We start from the raw sequence: 26376 nt of genomic DNA, 5'->3' as shown, positions 1-26376 counted from the left end.
GTTAAAACAGTTAACTAGACCCAAGTTAACTCAACTCCACAGACCTAAATAAGTTACATACGAGAGAAAAGTTCACAGCCAGGATTGTCTCCGATGAGCCTCCGATGTGGACATCACTTGTCGCGCATCGAATGGAGAGGCACGAGGTATGGTATGGTTTTGTCAACACTGATATAGTTCAATCAAATTCAGATAGATAACTATCTTGACCTTTTTTTCCCCAGCTCACTGCTAAGGTATGCTTTGTTACTGTCGTCAAGTGAATTTAGATATCGCAGTGCATTCCCTTGACCATGGGTATTTAAAGATAATAATCGAACAACCCAAAAAGGACATATGGTCCAAGACAAAACGCAGAAACCATCTGTTGCCAGAAGCCACAACCGCAAAAGGGTAACAATGAATGTCATATCGGCCGTTTTTGTGTTGATTCTTGATAATATTCTCACAGAGTCCTTCTGAACACGATCAGAATCCAGTCACTCGACAAGAACTCATCACAACGTCAAGTCAAGTACATTCTCCTGCTTCTCAGTAATAGTGGCTGATGAAGAGCAACGCCACAATAGGTTGCACGCTTATCAGTCCGATAAGGCCGTACGTAGCACGTGCCGCATGCCGGAATCCGCTTTGCTTTGCTTGACGTGATCTACGACACCATGTTTCCCCAGACTGGTTCTGATACAGTAGCAAACTCGCGTGTTTAATGGTTTTGAGATTTGATTCCGGCAGCAAAAGGAATCAATCACATCGCATTTGTACCTTCTTGAATCATTCGTACCCCTAATTTGTTGCTTTCTTGTTCTTCTCTTCGTCAGGAGAGTGTCGGAAGTTACCAGAACATCGACCTTTATTGGATAGGAACCAGCATCATTTGCATTATTCTTGACTTTTTAAATTCATATTCTTCAAAACACAAAAACTACCTCCATTACCACGTTTCTCCTCCATCGACCTACGACCCGGTTGCTTAGTATAAATCACCTACGATTACGACATTATCAACGATTCCCCTAATAATAAATAAACCGTCATCATGGCTCCAGCGCAAAGCCACCCGATACTGGCTCAGTTACAGGACGCTAGGAGCTTGACTGAGCGCACCACGGCTCTACGGGCCCTCAAGAACGAGATCATCGGCCACGTACAAAGAAAGGAGCAATGGATTGGCCTGGGCGTACTCGAGCCTATCGTCAGAACATTGATCGAGGCTACATCATCTTCCAAGCCGACTGGCAAGGACTCTCGATCCCCTCAGGCGCAAAGGCCCTTGTCGGAAGATGAGCGCATGCGGCTACAAGCAATACAACTGATAGCCTGCTTTGCGAATGGTATGCTTCAAATAAAACCGCCCATATAGGTTGTGGTAGTTGCTGATGGACATCAATAGGAGGTCCTACTTTCCTTGCACCTCTCAGTGCCGCGCAGGCGATCCCTGCTCTCATGGCCAACATATCGCCGTTTACCAACCCACCACAACTGGTTGTAGCGGCACTCAAAGCACTGACTGACGTTGCCGATGCTTGCGTCTTGGCTGCGCCGTCTTCAGATCTTAATATCGAAACACTTGCGACTACTGTTCTCTCTGCCGAATACCTCGACTCATTTGGGTCAATGCTATCCATTACCTCTGCGGATAACATCCTACAATCTCAAGTCACGCTTGCGGCGGGCTTGATATCTAAGCTTTGCCATCAAGAGCATCATCAACAAGCTCTGGCGACTTCTGGGATCCTGGATGCGTTAGCAACACGGCTGGCCAGCGTTGCTGTTCTTCGTGGAGAAGTTATCCCTGGTGCTGATTCTCTAGCGCGTGACGATGGCCTTTTCGAGGCTTTTCCAGACCCGGCTCCCAGGACTTTGCGGCTCAGCTCGATACTCGAGGCCATCACTGCTATCTTGGGAGACTCGAAATATCGGGCAAACAGATTAGCCCACTCGCCGTCCATCCTTGCTATTTTCCCTCCGATCAAATTCGAGCCCGCCAAAATTCTGGACGTGGAACAGGTAGGGCCTAATAGCCGTCAGCAACCTGTGACTGTCATGGAGTACATGCTTCCAATCAATCTACCTCGAAACACGTTGGCGTCATCTCAAAGTGCATTGCAAAGTGGCTCATCGGACTCACAATCGTCTGGAAGATCATCTTTGAGCAAGTTTAGCTCGTCGGCTTTGTGGGAAGCTTCTCGTTACTCGCCGGTAGGATCCAACGGAGGAAGTACTGGTGAGATTGAGAGCCCCTTTATTCCTTGGCTAGTGAATCTTGTGAGACGCTCGGATGAATACGAACGTCTTCTCGCCACGTCTGTTCTTGCTGCACTTATTAAGGGTGGTGTAACAAGCAAAGGCTCAAGGGAAGCAAGTCTGGGTCTCCTTGTGGTCCCCCTATTAGTTGAATTAATTGCAAAGAACGACAAAGAAGTTCCAGACGTTAAAGAGGTTGATACTGCTACTAAACGCACCATTCTCGAGCGCGCGCCAGTTGTTCTAGCTCGCATGATTACCGACAGCGAGTACCTTCAAAAGGCAGCTTTCGAATGTCAGGGTGTGCCTGTCCTTAGCCAACTTCTCAAGCATGCTTACCAGCCCACCAAAGAAAGCGAGCAGTCTCACTATTGGTCACCGCAAGCAGACGTCGAAATGGATGTTGAGAACAACTCTCCGATGGCTCGGCTTGGAAAGGAGGGTCAGAACGAGCTCTTGATTCACCGGCTCAAAGTGCGTGAAAGCACTTTGAAGGCCATCGCCGCCCTCGCAGGGGGCAAGGAGGACTATAGAAAGGATTTTGTATCCAATAGTTTGGTTACACTTGTTGTTGAGTCACTCTCAGAGTATCCAAGAAAACCGCAAACACCAAAAGAGCGTGCTCCAGAAAGGACAGGTACCGATTCTAGCAGGAACGAGGAAACCCCCGGATATGGCACTAATCCTGCCTCCGTGATCGCTGCCGGATGCCATGTTCTTAGGATGCTGTCTCGTTCAGTGAGCATCTTGCGGACATTACTTGTCGATTATGGAGTTGCCATCCCTGTCTTGAGTCTCATGAAGCATCCAGATGTTAACGTGCAAGTGGCTGCGACTTCTGCTATATGTAATCTAGTTCTGGAAGTAAGCCCAGTACGCGAGGTGAGTTTGAAAGGTTGTCTACTTTCAAGAGGGAATCACTAATTCTGGCAGCTTCTTGAGGAAAGGGGAGTCGTGCCCATTCTTTGCGACCACGCCCACTCGGAAAACCCAGCTCTTCGCCTCAATGGACTATGGGCGCTCAAACATGTTGTGGATGCCGCCGGGCCCGACTTGAAGAAGGAGTGCTTGGCAAGGCTTGGGTCACAGTGGTTACTGCAGCTCATACGCGATGATACGGAAGATATGGCTTTGCACGAGGGGAGAGACGATGTGGATATGCAAACACTTGACGAGCGACATAGATGGATATACGGCTCAAACGGAATGCTCCAAGAACTTGACTCAGTCAACTCCTCAAGGCTTCGTCAGGCGGAAGACAAGCTAGCAGCGGTGCGAGAATCCGAGCTAAATCCGGCCAAGAGAGCACGGAACGATGACTTGGCGATTCAGGAACAAGGCCTGCATATGATCCGAAACCTGATTGGAAGACCTAGAAGTGGCCAGTCGCCAGAGACTGCAAACGAAACATCTGATATGATCGATTTTCTGCTGCAGGAATTTGATTCTACCGAATTCTTCAATGTTCTAACATCAAAACTACGGGCCAAGGTGTATCGGCCTTTCAGCCACCGAGCTATGGCGACGGGACGAGGAGATACTAGGGTGTTCCATCCCCATGCCAAGCTTGTGGTGTCTGTGTTATACATCCTGTCCCATATCGCGGCGAGCATCCCGCGCCATCAACAGATGATCATCGCGCAAACGGATTTGATGAAGCTGCTTGCGCAGCAGGCTAACAGCAAAGATCGAGAAGTGAGGGTGGCTTTGTGTCACGTTATTATCAATCTCACATACAAAGACGACGACAGTGAGGCTCAAGCGTGTGCTCTCCGAGCGCTAGAACTACGAAAGCTTGGCTTCTCTAGCAAAATGGAAGCTCTTACTAAGGGTGATGGGGATTTGGACGTGCGAGAACGTGCCAAGACAGCAGTCTATCAGATGGAGCAGGCCAGTTACTGAGAGTATTGAGTACTACCCGGTCAAAAAGTGGTGGGTTGAGAAGGCGTTGTACGTAACACCAATATGGGCAGAGCCCACTGCAGAAAGGTGTTGGTGATTGTAACATAGGTATATTGTACTTTTTTTTTTTCAATAGCATGTGCATCGCTGGAACAATGATATTGATGGAGTATGTTCATCTTCTGAGTGTACTATGAACTGACAATCGCAAAGTAATGCATGCGGTCGTAGTCGCAATCACAGTCACAGCAACGGATGGCAGGGTGATATCATGAAAACAGCGGCAGACAAGGGCCATCTGCCGGTGCTAAAAGTTGCAGGGATGCTGATGGATGCTTGTGACTGACAGGAGATGTAATGGACGCATGCAGGGGATTTTCTGAATGGACCGAAGCAAATTCATGACGAAAGGTCAGAATGCAATGAGACGTGGAATGGCACGGTGAAGAGAGAATGACGGCAACAATGCAGCAGTATTGACACTTTGTTTACAGTGTAATATCAGCCATTGATATGCCCAAGACCTTAAGATATATGTCACTCAATACAAGCCAAGCCAGGCCAAGTCACACATACATGCAACCTACAACGGTACGTACCGTGTTTACTCTGGGCGCGTGATATAGAAATAGACATTGAAATAGCCTTGATTTGGAAATGCAGTCACTTTGACGTCAAAACTATATTAGCCCTCGCAGTGCCATGTTGAAGGGGGAGATGCTCCGGATAGAAATGGAAAGGCTGTTCTTCATTTGGTTTCTGCAGAGTCCACAATCATCACATCATATAGCACACATACTGTGTACTATACCCTCGTCGGAGAGGAAGATCGACCGTAGGGTTGATATCAGAACCACATGACACTTCCGGAAGTTACGCCATCATAATCAGATACGACAACGGCATGACATTTCACTCTGTGTTTTAGTTTTGCATATTGTTTGTATATAGGTAGTTATTACTGGATGATTGGAATGATTTCATTCAATGCTTTATATCTAACTGACGTGGATTTACTAGTTCATGATGTAAACATACAATTGCTTTTTTTCCTTCTTTTTTAAGTGCATTAGTTTCAATGCCATGGGATCTGCCACGTCAGTAAGAGATAGAGGAAGGGAAAGGAAGAAAAGTGAAAGATGAAAAACGCTTGGCTTACAAACTCACCGTGTCATGGGTATCGCCAAGGATGTTTTCACATGAACCCAGCAACAATCACACGGGAGCCTGGTGTATGTACCTGATACTCACTGTGATTCCTTCACGTCATTCCAACGCGAAAGTGAGTACAACTCTTTACTTCTTGGTTTTCCTTTTTGGCTGTTCCAAGACGAGGGCGACCAATTGGATGTAGTGGAAGTGTTGTGTAGAGTATGCCTGAACTTGGCAGCCCAACTGGGTGTAGGTTGTGTGAGACGTTTCTGGGGAGTTCTCATTGGGAATGAGTGCCTCTTCTGCTTCGGGAAAGGAAACATCGAGATGTTGTATGTATGTATGTATGCGTGTGTGTGTGTGTTTGGTTGCAACTATATAAGAGTGTCTTCCTCTTCCTCACTCCTGGCAATCTCTTCTCGTTTCTTTAATAAAAGTGATCATAGTACAAAACATTGACATCATTCATTGGCTTACAGCATCCTTTCTCGGACACAGATATCAACACTATCCAGTACCTGTCTAGGAATATTGACGATACCTTGGAGATGCCTGCCATCTTTGACCGGAACGATGCTCTCGACGTTAACCCCCAAGTGGGTGACGCTCGTCTCTCGGATGCTGGTTCAAACTGGCTATGGGCTGTAACAGCTATCTTCCTTGTCAGCTTCGTACGTACTGGTTCCATTGTCTTCGTGTATACAGCATACTTACATTACTGCTAGCTCGCCTGCTTTGCCCTTAGCCTCAAGCCCAGAAACAACGAGAGAATCTTCCACTACCTCTTCACCATTGCCCTCTTCGTCGGTACCATCACATACTTTTCCATGGCTTCCGGTATTGCCTACTCGGTTGTTCCCACACAGCGTAACATCGGTCGTGCCGCCTCCTATCAGATATACTATGCAAAGTACATCAATTGGGTTGTTGCGTTCCCTGTTGTTCTGCTTGCTTTGGGTCTCATGAGTGGTGTGAGCTGGGCTACTATTCTATTCAATATCTTCCTTGCCTGGATCTGGTCAGTCTCCATCTGTTCTCCTATACATACATGAACCCATTGATGCTAACATGTGCATAGGGTTATCTCATACCTCTGCTCCGCATACACCACCACCTCGTACAAATGGGGGTTCTTCGCCTTCGGTACCTTTGCCTATCTTCTGCTTGCCTACCAAACCCTTCACCCAGGCCGCAAATCAGCCAGTCGCCTCAGCCTATCACGAGACTACCTCATGCTCGCAGGGTGGACGAATCTCCTTTGGTTTCTGTACCCTATCGCCTTTGGTCTTTCTGACGGCGGCAACGAGATTGGCGTCACACAGATGTTCATCTTCTTCGGCATCTTAGATTTGCTCCTGATTGCCGGCCTGGCCTTTGCATTCATGTTACTTTCCAAGCGATGGGACTATGGTGCTTTGAACTTACACTTCACCCAGTACGGTCGTGTTCATGCTGGACATGGTGGTGTCTTCCCTGAGAAGAGGGCTCCAGGTGCTGATCCTACTGTGTCTGGAACAGTTCCTGCCACGCATGCTACCCCTGCTGTCTAAGAAATAGCAGTCGTCAAGCACACTTGACTTTGATTAGAATGGAAATTTCTGCTTTTGAGGAGCAAGGTCAGTTTGGTTTATGGTGGTGGAATTAATTGATCGAATGAAGCTGGCTGAGTGTTGTTCATGATGGGCTATGTTTCGAGATACCCTTACTCTCTTTGAAAAGGAGTTTGACAGTCATAATTTGCTAGATACTGTTACATGTCAAGATAATCTAATTGATCGTACTAATATGGTTTCCAATCCTTTCCATTCAGTTGTGATGATGTAACTAGTTGCAACTTGAAGTTGAATTTACCCTATACCTCAAACCCATTCCTGACCGATGTCTCGCAATAGAACTTCTCTTACGAGCATGCATCTGAGATATGCATGCTGTCCTCATCGATTCAATCAAACTAAGACAAGTCTATCCCTGCAGAACAGAATCAACGTCACACCCAGATCAAACAACCAGCCCCTTCACCTCGCTCTTTCGCGCTCTCGCCATGATAAACTGGACAGTCTTGGTTTGACTATATCATGGCTCTCACCGACACTTACCAAAACCAGAGTTGAAAACGACAATAGGCGCCGTTAGCACCAACTTAGCCTTATCCTATTGTTCAATAACTTTGAACTAGAAGTTGAGATGGGTTACATCGGTCGACATGTTGTGGCTTGCGCTATGGCAGCGAGGCCCAAGGGAAAAGATGCGTCACGCAGATTTTTGAGACATTCGCTCCGAGGAGAGGGATGCTCATCATGTTAAGTCAAGCCCACGTGGAAAAGGGCACACTAGAAACCAGGTTTAAGCGCATCCCCCAGGAACTGAAAATTGAGTTGGGAATCATGAATTGGTTTCCCGTGAGACGAGCTGAGGCCGAAGGCGTTCCGAGTGAGGATGAATTAGAGAAACCCAGACGTCATTCGAATAGGAATTATTAGAATATGATCACTACAAGATAATTCATAGCTCGCTGGTTGCTTGCAAGGTACAGAGTTACAGCAAACAAAGCTTGGAAATTGCTTGGGGAGGGAGAGACAAGTTTACAGGCAGCTCTTTCTGGTGCCACCTGTCAAGCTTGGTGTCTCCCAGCAACCTCCACGGATAGATGCAGCACAAGTACCGTGCTCATCGGCCCATTCTCATGTCGTAATCCCACAGTATGTAACATGCCATGCCTGTCAGTTAGACTAGCCTTTCAGAGTATATTCAAGCTAGAGTACCCAACTCGTGGGAGGACCGCCCCTGGCCTTGTGGAACGCTATACAACAGTTCAACACGGCCTTGAGTACTGCTTTTGCAACTTGACAATCATTACGACTATGGTGAATAAGAGGATTGGTTGCTGAACGACGTCTTGCAGATTAGCAAATATGTGGCAAGCCGCAGACAAGCAGACACAAGAGCCTTTCAGTGTGTTCAGGCCAGACACAACACAGGAAAGACGAGTCGAGAACCAGCAGAGAAACAGGCAGGCACAGAAAAGCAAAGCATGCCAGATGCAAGGAGTGCTGCACTAGACTGTTTCAGCCCGATTCCTTAAATTGCCAGGCCAGGTTTTTGTCTCGGTCATAAGAAGCAAAACCAGGCTGGGCCTCTAAGCCATACAAGAGAATATTCTACCTTGACACTAGTCGATGTTTCTTTGGAACCAAATGGCTGTCAGACGGTCATGGCATTCGGGTCCAATAGAGGACGCCACAGGCTTGAATGGCGTCCTGTCATTAACATGGCACCGGTATGTGTAGGAGATAGAGTTCCTGTCGCCAGTTGGTTGTGGCAGATGGTGGGGAGGGACATGTCCGGGGCAGCACGTGGCGTTTTGATGTTGTCAAAGTCGAAGCCAAAGCCGAAGATCAAGATCAAGATCGAGCTCAAGCCACTCATCTGTGACCATACATTCACCTACTGTGTGTAGGTGCATACAGTACAGAGAGAGAATATGTGAGGAGGCAGGTTAGGAGTTGTCAACGGCCGCCGCATGACATTGTGGTTCAGAGATGACGCGAGTTGGACCAAGCCCCTCATCTCTTCCCTCCCTTGTGTTTCCCATGAGAGGGTTAAAGAGCTGTACAGTACCGTATCGTGAAGCAGAGAGTGAGAGAGTGTGTTGTGTGTGTCGTCCTTCTCACAAGGGCTTTCGATAGAAGTGGACTGTGAGACAGAGACTGGATTGTGGCGTGTAATGGGAAGTCGTTGACGAAGCCGACACAAGAGTTGGCCTGTGTGCAGCCTTTACAGTGGCCAACCAGACAACTAGATGGATGGCCAGTAGGATATCAATAGCCTACTGCAGTACGACAGTTGCAGCTCAGTCTTGGAAGGGCAGGCAGTCCAACGGTGGACATGACCATTTGAGTTGACCTGTAACGTTTGTCTCAGAGATGTCAATCTTGTCTGATTCAAAGTTTACGTACAGTTGGAATAAGTGAGTGCAGTTACATTATACCTGTATTTGGGCACTGATGGTCTGCGTAACGGCACGGATATAGATATCCTACCTTGATCCAAACAAAAGAAAAAGGCTGGGGAGACGCTTGCTACTGTGATGAGAGACACAATGTATTGGTGGCGTATAGTAAGCAGATCAAGGCCAACAATCATGCATCTCTGTGGATGAGCAGCTGAGAATTTGCGGGCGTTGGAAGTACATGCATAGGTACCCATGTAGTAAAGGTACATACCTGATAGTAATTAATTCCACTTTCTCAACGATAGATAGACGTAGGTACTCCGAAGTAGGGATGGATATCGGTAGAGGAATGGATATTCTAAAGTAATAAATGTTACTAGCAAGGCATCATCTATTCGTCCCGCTCGGGCCGGTCCCCAGATCAGATGTAGAAAAATCTCCTAACGTCAACTCAAACCCCATTGTAACGTAATTAAGTCGGGAGTGTCTGTGCGGTCAGGCAAAGGATTATTTGGGACCGTAATATCCGACTTTTATTTATTTATTACAGGCTCTGAAGCTATGAACCAACAGAGACGCACAGACTAGAAGCTGAGACCTTTTTTTTTACTACAGTGAGTACATTGCAGTACAGGGCAGTAGCGCTGGAACGCTGCGATGCAAAAGACATGCTCCGTGGCCAAGGACTCGGGATATTTTCTTCTTTTCCTTCTTCCTTGACTGAATAAGCCTAGCAAGCCCTATAATGGATTTTGAGTTTAGAGCCAGTTGGTGGCTAAAATGAATGACTGACGTATTTTCTTTGCACATCCCATCAATGACTTCTTTGCCTGAGTGTTAATAAATCATGACATGACTTGTGAATTGCTCGTCTTGGCAGGGAACATGACTCTCTTGTTCATGTCGGAGGCCATCTCCGGTCAAATGCAACCCTGGACATGGTATTTGGTTAAGCGATCAAGGTATGTAAAGTAGATGAGCCGAACCTTGGATAACCAGTCGGCTTTGGAATTTGACTGAAACAGCTTCTGCCCAGGTCAAGGTTCAGCGGTTACAGGGCTTACTGGGGCTGGCAATAGGCGTGTTGGTGGGTTGACTTGAAACAAGGATGCAAGTCTGTCGTAATTCAGTCATGCTGAACCAAACATTTGGTTCTTGGGATGTGGGACTGGGTTCACCTTTACAAATGCCGTGTCGTGTCCACCTAGTTGGGCATACACATCGTGCCATGTACCTTTCCAGCTGTCGTTCAACGTGTCGAGACTTTAACGGGTGAGATGGATGGATTATCCCTGCTGCTATTTTTTTATTTGTTCTTTGACCCTCCTACAGTAGCTTGTTGCATCAGCGCTTGTGCATACATATGCACTGCAAGAGGATAAGCCTATAGGGTCAAGGTTGTTCGTCCAATGTTGGTATAAGAGTTGGGTACGAATGTCGTCAATATGTTATTTGATATCTGGCCGAAATACAGTGTACAGACACAAACAGCACAGTACAGTTCACAGTGAAGTGAACAACACGAGGAAAGATGCTTCTTTCCTCTCCATTCATTCTTCCTCTCCCAACACAAGACCTCGAGACGGAAAAGATCTAGCGTCGTCTAATCCTTGAGGGTTCCCGTGCACCGGGTCCTGCATCCCGCATGTCTAGCCCAACACTAATGCAAGATTACGGAGACACTTTGTTGATCTAGGACTAGAAAGGATAAGCCTCGATTTTTGAGTGACTGACTGAACTCTCACACTCTCCGGGATGACGTTCAGAAATGGACAGCTCAGACCAGAACTTTGAATTAGTGAGTAGGTATGGACAGTTAGCTTGGAATCCTCAAACCAAGCGAAATGACAAAGTGAATGAATGAATGAGTCTACAAAAACATATCATCTTTGAGGCTTGTCGTATAATGAGACATGGCGCAACCAAGTATGTATGTACCTAAACTCTTCATAACTCGACTCCCGTCTATCTATCCAAAGCTGTGCATAACACAACGCGCCTGCAGGATCTATGCAGATACATACACATACACTCTGGATAGTCATGTCCTTGAAAATAAAGATTTGCAGCATGGTTTCTTCTTTGACATCCATTCATCATTTTTTTTTTACAAAAAAAAAAAGATCCTTTCCCTTTGTTACCAACTTGCTTTCTTCTAGCCCGTGTCTTGTCCCCCCACTCCTGTTGGCTGACCTGACCTCGCCCCTCTCTCCTCTCCCACCTCACAACCAAAAGCACCAGTTATATCCAGTCTTGGCGATGCCAATGCAGTCTTCGCTTAACTGGGCTGGCAGGCTGGGGACATGCCGTCCCGTCGATGCAACTGTGATAGGCCAACCGACACAAGGGACAAGTGCTGAGAATGACATGTTTTTTTGTTGTCGGCTCCGGAGCACTTGGCCTTTTGGGGTACGTATACCCGTTGCCGAAGGCAGACTGCAACGCTGCGGCAGTACTTTTGTCTAACATATATGTACCTATATATCCGTAGATGTGTATATATTGTATTGTATCCTGAATAAGAGCAAAGGGAAAAGGAAAATGCTATAACCCGAATTCCGTATGCCCACTTTCCTAATGCGCGCCTAGGTAGACAGTACAGTACAGCCAGTACCTACTAAGGTAGGTACTTGGAACTGGATGGAATGCCGCTGATTGTCACCCTTCTCAGCTGAGTTAGACTTGGCACTTTTTGAACCGAACTCTAAAATTAAATGAATTGCCTAAACCAAAAAGTCCCTACAGTGTACTGTGCCACGAGGAGATCAGCAGTGATTAATGACAAGCAAAAAAGATTCCAACTCTATTTTCAACTTCCAGAAGCAGTTGTTCTGTCCCCATTGTTCTTGGTTAGTGCTCAGGTCCAAGTTTCTACTTTATTCTCGGATCCTGGGACTTCCCGTCCCGTCTTGTCGTCTCCATTCTCTTTTTTCCCAACCCAAATCCTAATCCCAATCCCAGGGCGGCCGCGATCGAAAGAACCAACAGAAACATCCCATTGGCTCGATCTTCCTTGTCCCGTCTCCTTGGCTGTGGACGAACGCCCCCCCCCCCCCAAAACCGAATGGACCCCGAAACTTAGGCCACTCAGGACACTAAGATGGCCTTTTTAACAGGGCGTTCCAGCGGTAGCTTAGCCTTGGGTCTTTTGGGAACCCTCCCGAGTCAGCTGGCATGAGCTGGCGGGCTGGCTGAGCTGTACAGTACCAAAGCCAGGCTCCTGGGCCAGGCTTAGTCTGTCTGGGTATCCATCTTCCAACAAAGCATTCAGCCACTCATCACTAGATGCGCCTTCCCAGTCCCTGCCCTTGCACGTCCATCCCTCCCAGCTTTATGAATGGTGAGGATCATCATCTTGATTGTCGCTCTTTCGCGTTCTTTGAACTGTCCGAATGCTTATGTACCTGACCTAAGTAGCCATCCTGTCATCGTATTTAGAAACATCTCCGCCGTTATATCTTAGATTTCATATTTGCTATCAACAATAGTAGCAATAGAATATCAACAACAACAACGGCAACGTCTGGATCCGCTGCATCCTCGGGCCATTGTCCTTCCTGTCTGTACTCGCATCATCTCGCCTCGCTTCGCCGAAGTCTGCACAGTACCGACGGGAATTGCGCTGTACTTCGGATATCTTTTGCCAGTCTCAAGTCTCCACTCCTCCAAGTTCGACAGGGCTTGTGCTTGTCCTGGGTCCTGGGCTGTTTCTCTTTTCCCTTTTCCCTGCCCTGCCCGAACTCTTACCCTGCTAAGAGCTAGCGACATACGCTATTTGTCTCGCCTACGGGCCTTATCCTATTCCTCTTCAACGGCCTCCACCCCCGGTCTCTCGCTTCCACTCTTTCTTCCCCTTCTCTTTCTTCCCGTCTATTATCCCCCCTACTCCTGCTGCTACTCTTACTTACCTTGCTGTTACTTCACTACACCCAAATCTCGTATGTCGCGTTGAAGACGTTTCCCTCTCTCTTTCGTCTCTTCAACCTGCCTCTCTTCAACTACGGTCGTCGCCCTCCGTCCGTTCTTGAATTGATAGTATAGCCACTAAATTCGATTTGTCGCCAATCATTTTCTAATTAACCAAAGTCTCAGTCTCATATTGAGGGTAAGTTTGCAAATCGGATATAAACATTCAACGCCCCAAACCCTTTCTCTCCCAACCGTTTGGTGATAGGATTTTCGCTCTGTACCAACCAATGGGCCTTTGCTTTGCATGCACGACCGTTGCTGACAACGGTTTACTTCAAAGACCTCACTTAACTTCACTTCTCAACCGTTCTTTACACCGGCGTGCTCTCACGCGCCTCATTAATATTCAAGATGGCGACTCCTTCCGTAATTCCCACAGATTCCAAACGCGACACCACCGCTCAGTTTCACAGAATCACAAGAGGAAACCGCAGCCTCTGGTACCAGCTGACTGTCCTGCAACAACCAGAGCGAGCCCGAGCATGCGGCTCCGGTATGAAGGGTATGACTCTTATCTTGAACAATATAGTTGACTTCAGTACTGACTTTCTATAGCCAACAGCGATCGCCGACCCGTTGATCCTCCGCCCGTTGTCGAGCTCCGAATTGTTGAAGGCCCCACTCTCGAAGAGGGCAAGGACGTCACTTTCGATTACAACGCCAATTTCTTCCTCTATGCCAGTCTCGAGCATGCTCGCACCATAGCCGCTGGACGTGTATCAAATCCCGCTGCCAACAACCCCCCTATTCTGACTGGTGTTCCCGCCTCTGGTATGGCCTACCTCGACCGTCCATCCGAAGCCGGTTACTTCATCTTCCCCGATCTTTCTGTGCGCCATGAGGGTCTCTATCGCTTGACCTTCAGCTTGTTCGAGACTACCAAGGAGGAGCAGGATTTCGACATGCAGCCTGCCGATGGCGATCTTCCACCTGGCGTTGACTTCCGAATGGAAATTAAGACGCATCCTTTCGCAGTTTACAGCGCCAAGAAGTTCCCCGGTCTCATGGAGAGCACACAGCTTAGCAAGACAGTCGCTGACCAGGGCTGCCGAGTTCGAATTCGTCGCGATGTTCGTATGAGGAAGCGTGACACCAAGGCGGGTGGTGGCAACAGCAACAACAACAACAACAACAACAACAACAACAGTAACAACAATAATGCTGCTAACAACGGCGGAAACAACGCCTTTGAGCGTCGCGATGAAGATTTTGGTCGTAGAAGGACTGTTACTCCTGCCGCGGAGGACCCCCATGGAATCAGGAACCGATCTCAAAGCAATTCGAGCGAACACCGAGCTTCCTACTCCGACGCTTCTCGACGACCTTCGATGGTGGACTCGTACCCGCCTCCACCTCCGCCTCCATCTTACAACCCGGCTCCTTCAGCCCCGCGTCACCTTGCTTTTGGCGAGTCATCTGGTTCCAAATACTCGGCACCTCGACAATATGCTCACCAGCCTGGTCTGCAAATAACACCCGTCTCCGCCAACGGCTCGTACCCTCCCACCGCTCAGTCGCCATACACCAAGACCGATGCGCCCTATGGATACACCAGCCGTCATCTCCCACCATCATGTCCTTCGCCCGCCCCGTCTGTCAACCGCGACTTGTATGACCGTAGACACTCCACCAGCACCTACGTTCCTCCTTCTCCGTCAGTCTACTCCGCTGAAGGCCACTACCGTCGAGACTCGCAGGCATCATACCCCCCTACGCCTGCTGCTACTCTTCCCCGTATGAACACCGAGTCGTCTCGCGGATCCATCAAGATTTCTGCTCTAGTCGAGCCCATGCCCGTCATTGAGCCTCAGGTCGAACCTCTCCCTGAACTTCCCCCCGTTAACGTTGGTGGTAAGCGCAAGCACGAGAGCGTCTTTGCCCAAAACACTAGACCACTTTTCAACGGTCAACGACAAATGGATCCTCACTATGGCCGATCTCACCGTGGTTACAGCCCCGACCACGACCAAGGCTCTTACTCTCGAGCTGATGGCCAGATCAGCGTTATTCAATTCAACAAATATGAGTATTAAAATATCGACATCCATACTCCTTGACTAGAAAGGCACACCGGCGTTCTAGTGTGTGTTATGTATTCCTATCTACAGGAGGACGGTGGGATGATTGAATATACATGAGCGACAATGTTTAGGAGTTCAGGCGCAATTGATGTGGATAAAGTCATGGGAATGAAGACTTGGCACCAGATTTTGGTTATCTTGGACATCAAAGTTATTTTGCATCGTCATTCATGTTAGATCACAGAAAGGCTTTTGGTTCCTATGATCACAAAAATGACATTCACATACGACATCTTTTTCTTTCTTTCTCTATTCTGTCTACATGTCTGTCTAGTTTACTTGATATAAATCGGCTCATCGATCCTTTCATTCATGTCAATCTCAATACTTCTCTGGTTCTGAGCTTTCGCCTCGGTCAAACAAGTACTATGTATTAGTGTGAGACAGTGCGATTCGTGTGATGTATCTTGCCACCAGGATAGGACCCAATACGAGTCTTTGTCCGGAATCAAGGGTAAAGTCACGGTAGACTATGCTGCTCGAGCTATTTTGCCGGGGGTTAGTTAGGATTTCTTCAGGTTCTACAATGTAACGTCATGGATCTGCTTTCTGTCTACAGGAATTATCAACATATCCATGCAATTACATTGTTTTGAGTCACATTGTTTTGAGTCACATGAGACAACTCTATGAAACTAGTGATTGTAATTTCACACACAAAAACAAAGACGTAAAGCGTCTCAAACCCTCGACCAGATATCCATGTCGAGTACGAATATTCGGATTAATATAACTTAAGCAAGGTCTACTAGTGAACTTTCCTCCAACATTGACCACAACCGAAGAAGAATCAAGGTCATACGGTGGAATAGATATATATCTCGGCGGGAATAAGGATATGAATGGCTATTCTAGTGAAGCACTCTAACATCATGTACGCCATGCAATATTCACAACCAACATAATACAGCCAAGCCAGGAATCGACGATTGATGCTATTGCCTTGCTCCGTCTAAAACCAAAGGGAATTTAATCTCCGTTTTTGTACTTTTCACTTCGATTTTATTTCCACTTTAGGGAATCAAGCGGTTCGAGTATCCTTGTACTCCTTCCCATTCCAAGGTCAATGCTTCACTAACGCTGCAGGTACGTTGCATCCCCCGCTCCTGCCTCGTTGCCGTGGTGAAATCACGTGCGCGAACCAGATTCAATATCAACAAACCGACCGCCTCCAGGTCCGAGTCCCAGGTCCCAGCGCCGCTATCACTTTTGCAGATGCAATCATCACACAACGTTCTGTTTACTATAATCAGCCACGTTTTTTTTTTTTCTCTTTCCTAAGCCGTTATGTCCTGTTGACTTTTGAACCCCCATTGTTCAACGCTTCCCGCACCCGATCGTTGTTAAAGTCAACGTAATCGTGCTGCTTTAAGCTCTTACAACGCCCCCCCAACTTAGACGCAATTGTACATCCGCATTCATACACGACCACAAGAAACCTTCTTCATGGGTCGGCCGAAGCCTCGCCGCGCTGTAAGCGCGAGCCGGTTTCAGGAGGGCTCCATGAACGACAGGACTTCTGCTGCACCCCCCGTTCAGTTTCTGGGCCCTGATGAGCTCGCCGCCCTCGAGCGACCTATTCTGACATGTGTCAAATCCAACAATGCCCGGCCGATGAGTGACGATTTCTCCGACAAGCAGGTCAAGAAGGGAAGGCTTCTAGGTCAAGTGTGGGATGAAGTTCGAGGTCGATTGGGATTCAGGAAAGACAACGAAGATGACAGAGGGTTGAGGAAGAGGTCGCGGAGTCGCAAGAGGGACCAAGATGACCAGCGTGGGAGGGATAGGGATAGAGAAGATGTCCAAATGATGGACATGCCAGACCCCAAGAAAAACGTTGATCCTCCAAGAGACGACATGCCTAGTCGAGAAGAGATCTTGGCCAATTATCACCATTTGATGGCCTCTGGCTTCTTTACTTCTCACGCTATCCAGTCTACTCGCCAGCCACCACCCGGCGCTGTTCAACAAGCAGCTCAGCAAATCGCCGCACCTCCGGCCAATCTTATGGATGCTCTATCTCGAGCCCCCATGCCTGAAGATGCAGTTCCTCCTCCACCTACGCCACCTGCAGAGCCCAAGTCACCCTTGAGGGCCAAGTTTCCCCTCAAATTACAGTCGCCTCCTGGCAGTCCAGGAGCTGCCACATACGATGAGCTTGTTGCATCTGGATTCTTCACACCTCCACTCTCCGCAGGCGCCTCACCGCCAACGCCGTTCAGTGCTGCCCCAGCCCCAGCAGTACCTACTGGCATAATGTCAAGGGATTACCTTCAACCGCCTCGACAGACTAGAGGCTCACGAACAGGAACTCCTTCGGCTTCTTGCGCGACCTCTCCTATTCAGTCGCCAGCGAGCGTTTCATCTAGGGGAACTAAGCGAGCTGCAGCGGATTCCAACTCGGACGACGAAGTAGGGGCTGGAGCTCGCGATCCTCCTACCCCGAAGAAGAAGTTGCGCAAGTCTTCTTCTCGAGATATTGGCCTGCCTAGCCTACGAAACGTTGCATCTCGCCGTAGCCTTTTATCCTCACGACGTAGTGTGTCGGGACCCCATGGAGCTGGTGCTGGTAAAGACTATAACAGGCTTGCCCGCCGCGTCCTTGGACGACTGCCCGGTGCTGGCGGTCGAAGTTCTTTCGACTCGGACCGCCGGGCAGGTTCTCGACCTGGCTCTGCTGCTAGAAACAGCACCGACGAATCTAGATCGCCATTGCAGGAGGTTCAATACGCTCGAGTTCTGCGTTCGCGCAAGATCGCCGCAGAAGAGCTTCACGTGACACCGAATGGTAGCAAAGGCACCCCCATGGTGCCCGATATTCCCGAGAAGTTCGCCTTGCACGACAACGTCGAGAACCTTGTCCCGGCAATGCGGTCGCGCTATTAGTTGAACGGCGACAGGCAGCCTTTTATTCTTTCAGCATCGACGATTGATATTCAACAGAACGCAGGATACCTACGACAGCACAGCGGATAACGGCAGTGGTGAGATGCAAAGCAACCAAGCTTTTTGCGCTCTGCAAGCTACGGGCGTTTGCACAACTCTATAATGACGCGGCCACGACCTTGTTTTTTTGTTTCTGGTTCTTCTTTCATGGTGGAATTGTTGAGATATCCATGATGGCATGCGACATGACTGAACTTTATTTCTATGACGTCTCCTATTATCCTTGTTGGTTGGATAGGGTGGGCTTTTTGTGTTTTCTTTTCCTTTATGCTCTGGGTTTACGTACTTGAACGAGTAAGAGAGGAGTGAGGTAGCCTTTGAGGAAGAGAGGAATGGTGATGGAAAACGTTCATTGTCTTTGCGGGTTGGATGAAAGGCTGTATTATGGGAATAGAGGCGTTCAGGGTTTGATTGATATGACGGCATTAACGACGATTTCCCCCTCCATATATTGGGTTTGCCTTGCGAACATATAGTGAGAAGTGTTAGTGGTGAAATTTTGACATGTCTAATAATTACAATATGAAGTTCATATCGATTCATTGAGCAACAACAGACCACAGTATCCGTATTATGTTGGGGGATGAGCTGGTCACGAGAAATGCGCAGTCACCAAGATCATATCAAGACTATTCATTCCGTCTCTGAACCTATATATATACAACTATCCCGTGCATACCCCATTGTCTGCCTGACTGCAGTCCAAAACCAGCAAATAAACACCACGTTGTCCTCATCTTCCAATATTCCCAAATGTCTGGTTGCAAAAACAAAGCCAACAATCCCGTTCAGCTCCTCTATTGCCCATTCGTGTTCATCCCAGGAAACACCATCTCGACGTTGACTTGTCTGCATGTTAAGTCTTCTTTCCGGAACGCTTCGTGCACGCTTAGCCTCGGCCGAGGTCCAAACGAGTGTCAAAAGTAAAAAAGGGTAAACAAACATTTATCCATCGTCAAATATAAAACAGGTAATAATGGACGCCGAATCTGTACAAGTAAGAAAAGAAGAAGTACGCTAAGCATTTTATGTGTGAATTGACAAGAAACAACGTCGTAAAGTCGTTCAAACTTCGATGACCTGTTCGATTTGGTCTGGAAGGTTGTGTTGAATAAGCTGCTGAGTCTTGCTAAGCCCATTGTGATATAGTGATCGAACAAATGCCCAAGCAAAGGTGAATAGCCATGGGAAATAGCTGTATAGCATTGCGCAAATCATGACGAGAAGGAGAGGAATCTGTTGCTCGGTTAGCTTGCGGTCGGCTTAAGGTTGTGCGCAAGGCGACTTACCCAGATGAAGAATAGATTGTGATCACTGCTAATCCTCTTCATCTTAACTTCATGTGCTCGGCGAAATTGCTCTTGCTGCTCCTTAGTAATAGCGTTCTTGCGGCCGATCTTGAGAACTCCTGGCTCTTCCGTCTTGGCCTCAGAGATCTCAGCAACCTCGACCGACTCAGTCTCAACCTCTGTAGTTGTAGGCACGTCGAATAAAGCCGCGCACTTCTGATCAGCCTCGGCCTCCACAGCGGCTCGGGCAGCAGATGCTTGCTTTCGGTCAAGTCCCTCGCGAGGGTAAATCTCCTCGTAGGCTGGGGGTGCGGCCGCACTCGCCTTGGGTGCTAAATCCCACCAACGCTGTGGCTGTTCGCCTTCAGTTCGAGGTCCTACCATGCCTGGCATAAATTGCTGAACACGTCGCATAAAAGGTGCTTGGTAGTCGGGCATGTTAGGCAATGCGGGCATTTGAGGGAAATGTGGTAAGTTCTGGAGCTGCAAAGCAATTGACTGCTGGAGCTGATGAATTTGTTGTTGGAATTGTTCTTTCAGTGCAGCGGGCGTAGCAGCCATTGCTGTTGCAGGGGGGATGAGTTCTTCCTCCAATTCACCGGTCATTTGGCGGCGAAGGTTGGGCCTTTCGCGGTCTTGCCGGAAGCCACTAGGTCTTCTCATGCTCAGATGATCATTCTCATCAGAATCTTCATCCTCAAAATCCCCGGAAGTATATTCAGGACTCTCTTCGCTTGAGTCTGGTGAAATGGGTTCATCGTGAGTGTGGACCTTGGTCATGGGCTCCCATAACGATCGTAGCGATGTAGCACTACTAGCTCGGCTGTGTAGAGAACCGCCGCTGCTGCGAGAGCGAATGTGACGTTCAGAGCGACGGATGGTGCGCAAGACGGCACGAGACTGAGCGACATCAGCTGCAGCAAGGCCAGAGACGCTTCGAAGCGTGGGGTCGGCACCGTGCAGCATCAGTCTCCGCACAATCTCGGCGTGGTTATGTATCGCAGCGATATGTAGAGGCGAGAAGCCACCCTTGTCCTGGGCATTAGGGCTAGCGCCTCTAGCCAGCAAGGCAGCAACAAATCTATGGTAACCCAAGGAACAAGCGTGGTGAAGCATGGTGTGGCCTGTGGATCTCTTGAGATCTAGACGGGTTCTGTGCGTACTATCATCTAGATCAATAAGATCCAAGCATTTCAGGAGCTGGGATTCGAGATGAGCATAAGGAGCGTGGCTAAACATTTGGCCACCTGACGAGGGGCCACCAGAGGGGCCACCAGACCAAGCTGACGGACTATCGTCCAGGATCCTTCTAGCCAGGTCTTGTATATCCATCATGTTACCAGACATCTTATTTCCGAGGACAGATAGAGCGAGTCTAATAAGCTTTTCCTCGTTGTCGTCAACATATTTGAAGTAAGGAGTCTGTTTGCTCATGGCAAAGCTTTGCGCAGCCTGTGGGTTCGCATGCTTGAAATGAACAGGAACAGGCCCTACCACGGGCGAAGGAGGTAACAAACACACTAGCGAGGATTCACCCCAGAATGTAGTAGTCGTAGCCTTCTGGTTACCAAACCAGACCTCAAGTCCCTGGGAAAAAGCAGCACCCAACACAGTTACTTCAACTCCCCCAATCTTTGGGCCTTGGTTGGGAATTATTTTGTGAATTACAGGAGGTGATCGCGTCTCGTTCACGCCGATAGGCAGGGGAAACATGCTGCTGGTGCTCATATCCTGGGAGAATTGGTTCTGAGGATTGGAAACGACAGCAGCTCTGAATCCGCTGGGGCTAGGAGCTCGGCTTGGGTGACCAGAGGCAGGTGCAGAGTAGAGCTGGGAAACCACCATGTTGTCCATACTAGAAGAACGGTTGGTGTTGAAGAATGCATCGTTGCTGCCAGGCGTAGGGGGGCCGGCATTAGGGAATAGAATTGGTTGTTGTCCGAATAATGGCTCGGCCTGGGAGAAACCACCAAGTCCAGGGGTAAAGGGAGACGTGGCGTTAGGCAGCTGAGCTGCCTGCGAACCCGGTGAGGGCGTGGTGTCCATGCGGGTCATGGTCAGCCCGTTAGGTACTCTAGACGCGCTCGATTTTCTCTTCTTAGTCATCGGACCACCCAGCGTAGGGGAAGCAGGACGAGAAAGCATCCTGCTGCCGGCACCAGTCGGTGTCACGTTGGACATGGACGATTGATACGGAGCCTGGCTGTTCCTAGGCATGTTGGGAAGGTCACCGTTGGTTGGTGACATGCTGAAAGCCCCATTAGGAGTGGGCGGTATAAGAGCGCTGGTGTCAATCGCTGCTTGAGGAACAGGTCCTGGCATAGAAACTTCGGAAACGCCCGGCTGTTGTTGAGCCGCAACCTGAGCCTGGGGATGTGTTTTATGATCATCAGTAATCATAATCGCTTTCGACATTGCTTGGGCAATGACTCTGTCCTCAAAGTCCTTGATGGTGAAGATGACATTGAATCCAGACTTTTCGCCGTGATGTCGACAGTAGCAAGCAATGCGCATTGGGGCATCGACTTGCATGGTACCAGGAGCCGCCATGGGTCCGTTGACAGGTTGCCATTCCTTTACTTCTTGCGTATTGAAGACAATCACACGGTGTTGCTCATCTTGTTGCCAAACCTCTTCTTCCTCAGGCTTCTTAACCTTTTTCCTAGCAGCGCGCTTACGCTCACGGGTTATGCAACCTGCGCAAATACGCACATCGCCGCCCTTTGAAGGAGTATTCTCGTCATCATTGTCAGGAGGGAGGTAACGTTGAGGATGAGAAGCAGCACGCTCGAGTGCGTTCTCAATCCTGCCAGGTTCATCCATGGCACTCGTGCATACCAAGGACACGAATAATTCGAGCATATCTGGAGATTTTTTAGGCGCCGGTTTTGCCAGTAGCTTGGGCTTCGAGATAGTGTGGGGTGGCAGGTGCAGCTTGGTAATCCCGGGTGGCATTGGAGACAATGCCATCTTAATGGGGATTTGAGTTTCGACCCGCGATTTAAACGGCGTTGGCAAGATGGTCAGGTTGCATCGTCCAGTGAAGTTGAATGGCGTGGGCATGCTTAACGGCCGAGGGATGGACATAGGCTGATTTATCTGACCGCCAAAATGCAGAGGCGAGACACCGGGTGCAGATTGTGCCGCCACATCGTTTCTGCTTGGCCATCCTGATCCTGCTACACTTACAGCCCTTGAGAAATCCACTGGATTGTGAGGTGAGGGCGAATTGAACATGGCCGCTGGAGAAGGACCCTGGCTCATGGCCATGTTATTGGACATTGGCGATACTTCACGCGATGTCGTTGTTTTTAGTGCATTCATTGCTGACGAGACAGAATATTGCTTTAGTTTTGTTAGTTGACGGTTGATTGCCGCTGGGGATTTGACGAGAAACACATACTGATGAAGCTTTTTGGTGACCTTGTGATTTTTTTCTCTTTGGCGTTGCATCCTTGGTAAAGTTATGTGGATTAATCGTGGGCATCGGAGGTGATGTGACTGAGTTTTCGCCATTCGGGCTGCTAGACGCGGTATCAAAAGCATAAGAGTGGTCGACAAAAGTATCGTGGTGATCGGCAAATGTGTACATGCTTTCCAAGGCCGTGTCCGCATCGTTGCGGCCAAATGCATAGGCAGAGTCGTCTTCGTATGTTGAAAAGCTAGGATTTCCCCATTCCATCTTGACATCGTCGTCATCCGCCATAATGTCAGCCGTGTTCATAGCCGCTTTGGAAGATGTCCGACTGGTGGTGCGTTTAGAAGAAGCCGACTCGGATGACGAATCTTGATAGGAGGAGCCGTTTGGAGAGTCGGGGAAAGTTGCTGTTGAGGTCAGGTCTTGAGGCGCAAGGAATCCCTTAGTGTCCGATCCGCCGAGGGTTTCCATTGTCTGAAGGGTATCTGGGCTATTAGAATTGAAGTCGAGAAACTCTGCCAAATCTCCATCGGAGGGAAAATTGTTGTAGTCGCCGCCCGACATAGCATCACCTACGATAACAGGGCTGCGGCGGCCAGTAGGAGCGGGTGTCATGACCAGCGAGTGAAGGCTGGATCGTCCCGTAGGCGCCGGAGGACGATGGGGACGAAGTGGTGATCGGGCAGGTGCGGTTGAGTTTGGTGTCGCAAGTTGGGTAGGTATCGCGCGGGGGTAGTGGTGAGGAACCTTCAAGGCATTGACATGGGCAGTTTCAATTGAATTTTGTATTCGTTGTTGACGTTGTCGCTGGTGGTATTCCGAAAGTTTTATTTGCTTTTTGGCTGGGAGTAGATTGTGTTGCTGACGAATACGGGCTTCGAGTCGATATCCTTTAGAAACGAGTAGGTAGGTAGTTGTTGGGGCAGGAGTTCAATATGGATGGGAGAACCCCTAGAGCACGCGAACACAAACGAAACACAACGGCGGGCAGATGTGTAGGCAGGTCCCGGTCGGTCAGTGCAAAAAAACCTAGACGGGGACGGTCAGGGTCGTCTGCTGTCAGATGCGTTACCCCTGGTCGGGTCGAGGTGCGTGTTCGCAGGAGAAAAGGTGTGTATGGCGAACGGTCCAGTGCAACGGGATGATTACAATATTCGTATATGTAGATAGAGATAGAGGGGTTTGGACAGGAAACAGATGGGGGAGAATCGGATAGGAAACGGGCCTCACTCGATGAGACGAGAGGCAAAGAGATGATTGATTGATTGACGGATGGATGCGCCAGACGGTCTGGGCTAGTTAGGCTAGAGGCTGGCTTGTCGCTTGTCTTGGTTGTCTTGTCTCTTGGGTAAGGGAAAGTGGATTGGCTAGGAAGAGGTGCCTTAGCTTCGTGGGTTATGGGTAGGTTGTTATGGAAGTCTGTGGGCCGCTGTGGCTGCATATCGCCTACCTGCTAGTAGTACCTACTGAATGTGAGAAGGTTGGACTTTCTGGTGTTTCTCTTTACAGTTTTGTTCCCCTTTTTCCAAGATAAGATGATTGTACCAGAGTATGTGCGTACGTGGTCCAAGGCAATAAACGTAGAGTCTTGGGTTGGAAAGGGTGGTCTGGGTCTGGTTTACTTGGTTGCTGCATAGTAGGTAATAGTAGTACATAGGTCGTGTGGCGGGGATCGATGCTGTGCTGTAGGTACTATACCTACCACCTTCAGGGCCACAGTGTTAGGTGGAGCCGTTGTCGGCGCGAGACAGTGCGGTTGAGGAAAGTTTCGCACACGTCGAATGCCTACTTTGCTGTATACTTGGTACAGTTCAAGATTCGGTCTCGCACGTATCGGGGCTAATGCACTTCCGCATCCCATTTCTAGCAGACCGGTCACAATCGCACAATCTCTACAAGTAAAGAAATACAGACAGACAGACATCTAAAAACTATGGACTTTGATGCGAAGCACAGGTAACTACCGTTGTAGATCTACCCGGTTCTGGGGATTATAAACACACCGACATTGATTGACATGACAGCAAGGCGGCAGATAGAAATAAATGATGATGCAATTTTAATCAGTTTCACGGCTGAATTCGATTCTCAAATTAACATACCTACCAGCTCTAACGTACAGTGCTTAGCTGGAAGCGGGGGTCAATGAGATGGGATGGGATGTACTCCATAAATCCTCGTTATGGAGTCAATTCAAGAAGTGAAAGACCATCAGGACAAAAGAGGCCTCGCGTATTACGCAAGCTGTGACTCTTGAAAATTGCCAGACGTATGGACATGCTATGTGTGTTGATTGCGCCATGGGTTTAAAATTACTTAGAAGCTCCAAGAAGGGCCAGGCTGGCTTCATCTGCTACGAATACGGACCAAAAAAGAATAAGGACCGAGTCCGATCAAAGGCGATGACAATCTTTGAGTATGCACCCTGCCATCCAATGATATAGCTAAGAATCAGCAAAGTAAATAGGCAGTACTGGTCCCTGATGAACGACTACCAAGTTAGTGGGCACTGACATATCCTCACGGGGCTTTATCATGGGACGCCCAGGTGCCCATGCGCTTCTAGAGTCAAGCCAGACGAGGGAATTGGCATTTGGCATTGGGAAGGCTGCTATCTCATACCCAGACAGTTGGATCTTGATGCAGAGCGAACAAGCCAACAAGGTGCGCTGCAGTTAACAGTTGCTTTTTTTCTTTCTACGGAAACAACACAAGACAACAAGCTCTTTGCAAAGTGGAGCTCAAGACATTGGTCAAGGTGACCACTGAGAAAAAGACCTTGTAGATCCAATCCAATCCAGTTATCCGTACAGAATTATCGTTATGTATCCCCCTTCTCGTTCCTCTGGAGTTCTCAGCCGACCAACACAAGCGAATCGTCATGTTTCAAGCCCCAATTGCAACAAGAAGAGATTTCTCAGTGTGAGGCTTATCCTCCCGTGCGGTACGTACATTCTACATGACAACAGTAGGCGTTCTGATCTGTGATGTGATGCCTCTCTGTAAAAACTGGCCCTGTCCTCGTCCCGGCCTCCGCGGCCAAGCTTTCCCCAGGCTATTTTTGCCTAGCAATCCCAAAGAGGAAACCCAAGCAAGTAGAAACTCAACAAACCGCTACTGCCCTGGTCATCTTATTTTCCAGCTTGGCTGCCTTGTCTCCGTTGTATCCGTGAGGTGGAAGCAGTAAAACAATGACGACGATAAACGCAAGGAAACAGGATTGATTGAGCCTCTATCAAGAGAAAACTACCTGGTTTGTTGCCTCTATCGAATCTTATATCCATTATCAAAAAGGTTTCAGTTGCCCAAGACAATGGAAGAGACAAAACGTCGTTCCAAGCAATCACGTAACTGGTCCTTCTCATAGACACACTTTTATAACTCCAGATGTTGTAAAGCCAATGCTGCAAAGTCAAGCCACAC

The 26376-nt window shown here is 48.6% G+C and overlaps 5 protein-coding genes across 5 annotated transcripts; 4 read left to right on the top strand and 1 right to left on the bottom strand.

Moving 5' to 3' along the window:
• Positions 1-1036: 1036 nt before the first annotated feature.
• On the top strand, positions 1037-4146 carry EDB82DRAFT_471824 (armadillo-type protein; the record flags this gene model as incomplete). The annotated part of the gene is made up of 3 exons (XM_025729772.1): positions 1037-1331; positions 1391-3126; positions 3178-4146. The coding sequence occupies 3 exons, from the start codon at positions 1037-1039 to the stop codon at positions 4144-4146; spliced, it is 3000 nt and encodes a 999-aa protein (XP_025588964.1).
• A 1588-nt stretch (positions 4147-5734) lies between these two features.
• EDB82DRAFT_68440 (uncharacterized protein) lies at positions 5735-7012 on the top strand. Its single transcript, XM_025729773.2, has 3 exons — positions 5735-5969; positions 6024-6316; positions 6377-7012. Exons 1-3 carry the CDS (start codon positions 5847-5849, stop codon positions 6846-6848), a joined length of 888 nt encoding a protein of 295 aa, XP_025588965.1. The 5' UTR covers positions 5735-5846; the 3' UTR covers positions 6849-7012.
• A 6558-nt stretch (positions 7013-13570) lies between these two features.
• EDB82DRAFT_521083 (velvet) lies at positions 13571-15252 on the top strand (the record flags this gene model as incomplete). The annotated part of the gene is made up of 2 exons (XM_025729774.2): positions 13571-13721; positions 13775-15252. The coding sequence occupies 2 exons, from the start codon at positions 13571-13573 to the stop codon at positions 15250-15252; spliced, it is 1629 nt and encodes a 542-aa protein (XP_025588966.2).
• Positions 15253-16496: 1244 nt separating this feature from the next.
• Positions 16497-18221, top strand: EDB82DRAFT_68391 (uncharacterized protein). Its single transcript, XM_025729775.2, has one exon. The coding sequence runs from the start codon at positions 16747-16749 to the stop codon at positions 18184-18186; it is 1440 nt and encodes a 479-aa protein (XP_025588967.1). The 5' UTR covers positions 16497-16746; the 3' UTR covers positions 18187-18221.
• A 1090-nt stretch (positions 18222-19311) lies between these two features.
• Positions 19312-23568, bottom strand: EDB82DRAFT_425696 (uncharacterized protein; the record flags this gene model as incomplete). The annotated part of the gene is made up of 3 exons (XM_025729777.1): positions 19312-19482; positions 19536-22880; positions 22939-23568. The coding sequence occupies 3 exons, from the start codon at positions 23566-23568 to the stop codon at positions 19312-19314; spliced, it is 4146 nt and encodes a 1381-aa protein (XP_025588968.1).
• Between the last annotated feature and the right edge of the window lie 2808 nt (positions 23569-26376).

Source organism: Fusarium venenatum, assembly GCF_020744135.1.
Source record: "Fusarium venenatum strain MPI-CAGE-CH-0201 chromosome Unknown EDB82scaffold_1, whole genome shotgun sequence".
In the NCBI taxonomy this organism is placed as follows: domain Eukaryota; kingdom Fungi; phylum Ascomycota; class Sordariomycetes; order Hypocreales; family Nectriaceae; genus Fusarium; species Fusarium venenatum.
This window is presented reverse-complemented; position numbering and strand designations above follow the sequence as displayed.

Bases quoted from the DNA above. Each gene is read 5' to 3' on its own strand.
- EDB82DRAFT_68440 (XM_025729773.2), top strand. From the start codon at position 5,847: ATGCCTGCCATCTTTGACCGGAACGATGCTCTCGACGTTAACCCCCAA. The intron at 5,970-6,023 runs GTACGTACTGGT...CATTACTGCTAG, and splicing joins CTATCTTCCTTGTCAGCTTC to CTCGCCTGCTTTGCCCTTAG. The intron at 6,317-6,376 runs GTCAGTCTCCAT...ACATGTGCATAG, and splicing joins ATCTTCCTTGCCTGGATCTG to GGTTATCTCATACCTCTGCT.
- EDB82DRAFT_68391 (XM_025729775.2), top strand. From the start codon at position 16,747: ATGGGTCGGCCGAAGCCTCGCCGCGCTGTAAGCGCGAGCCGGTTTCAG.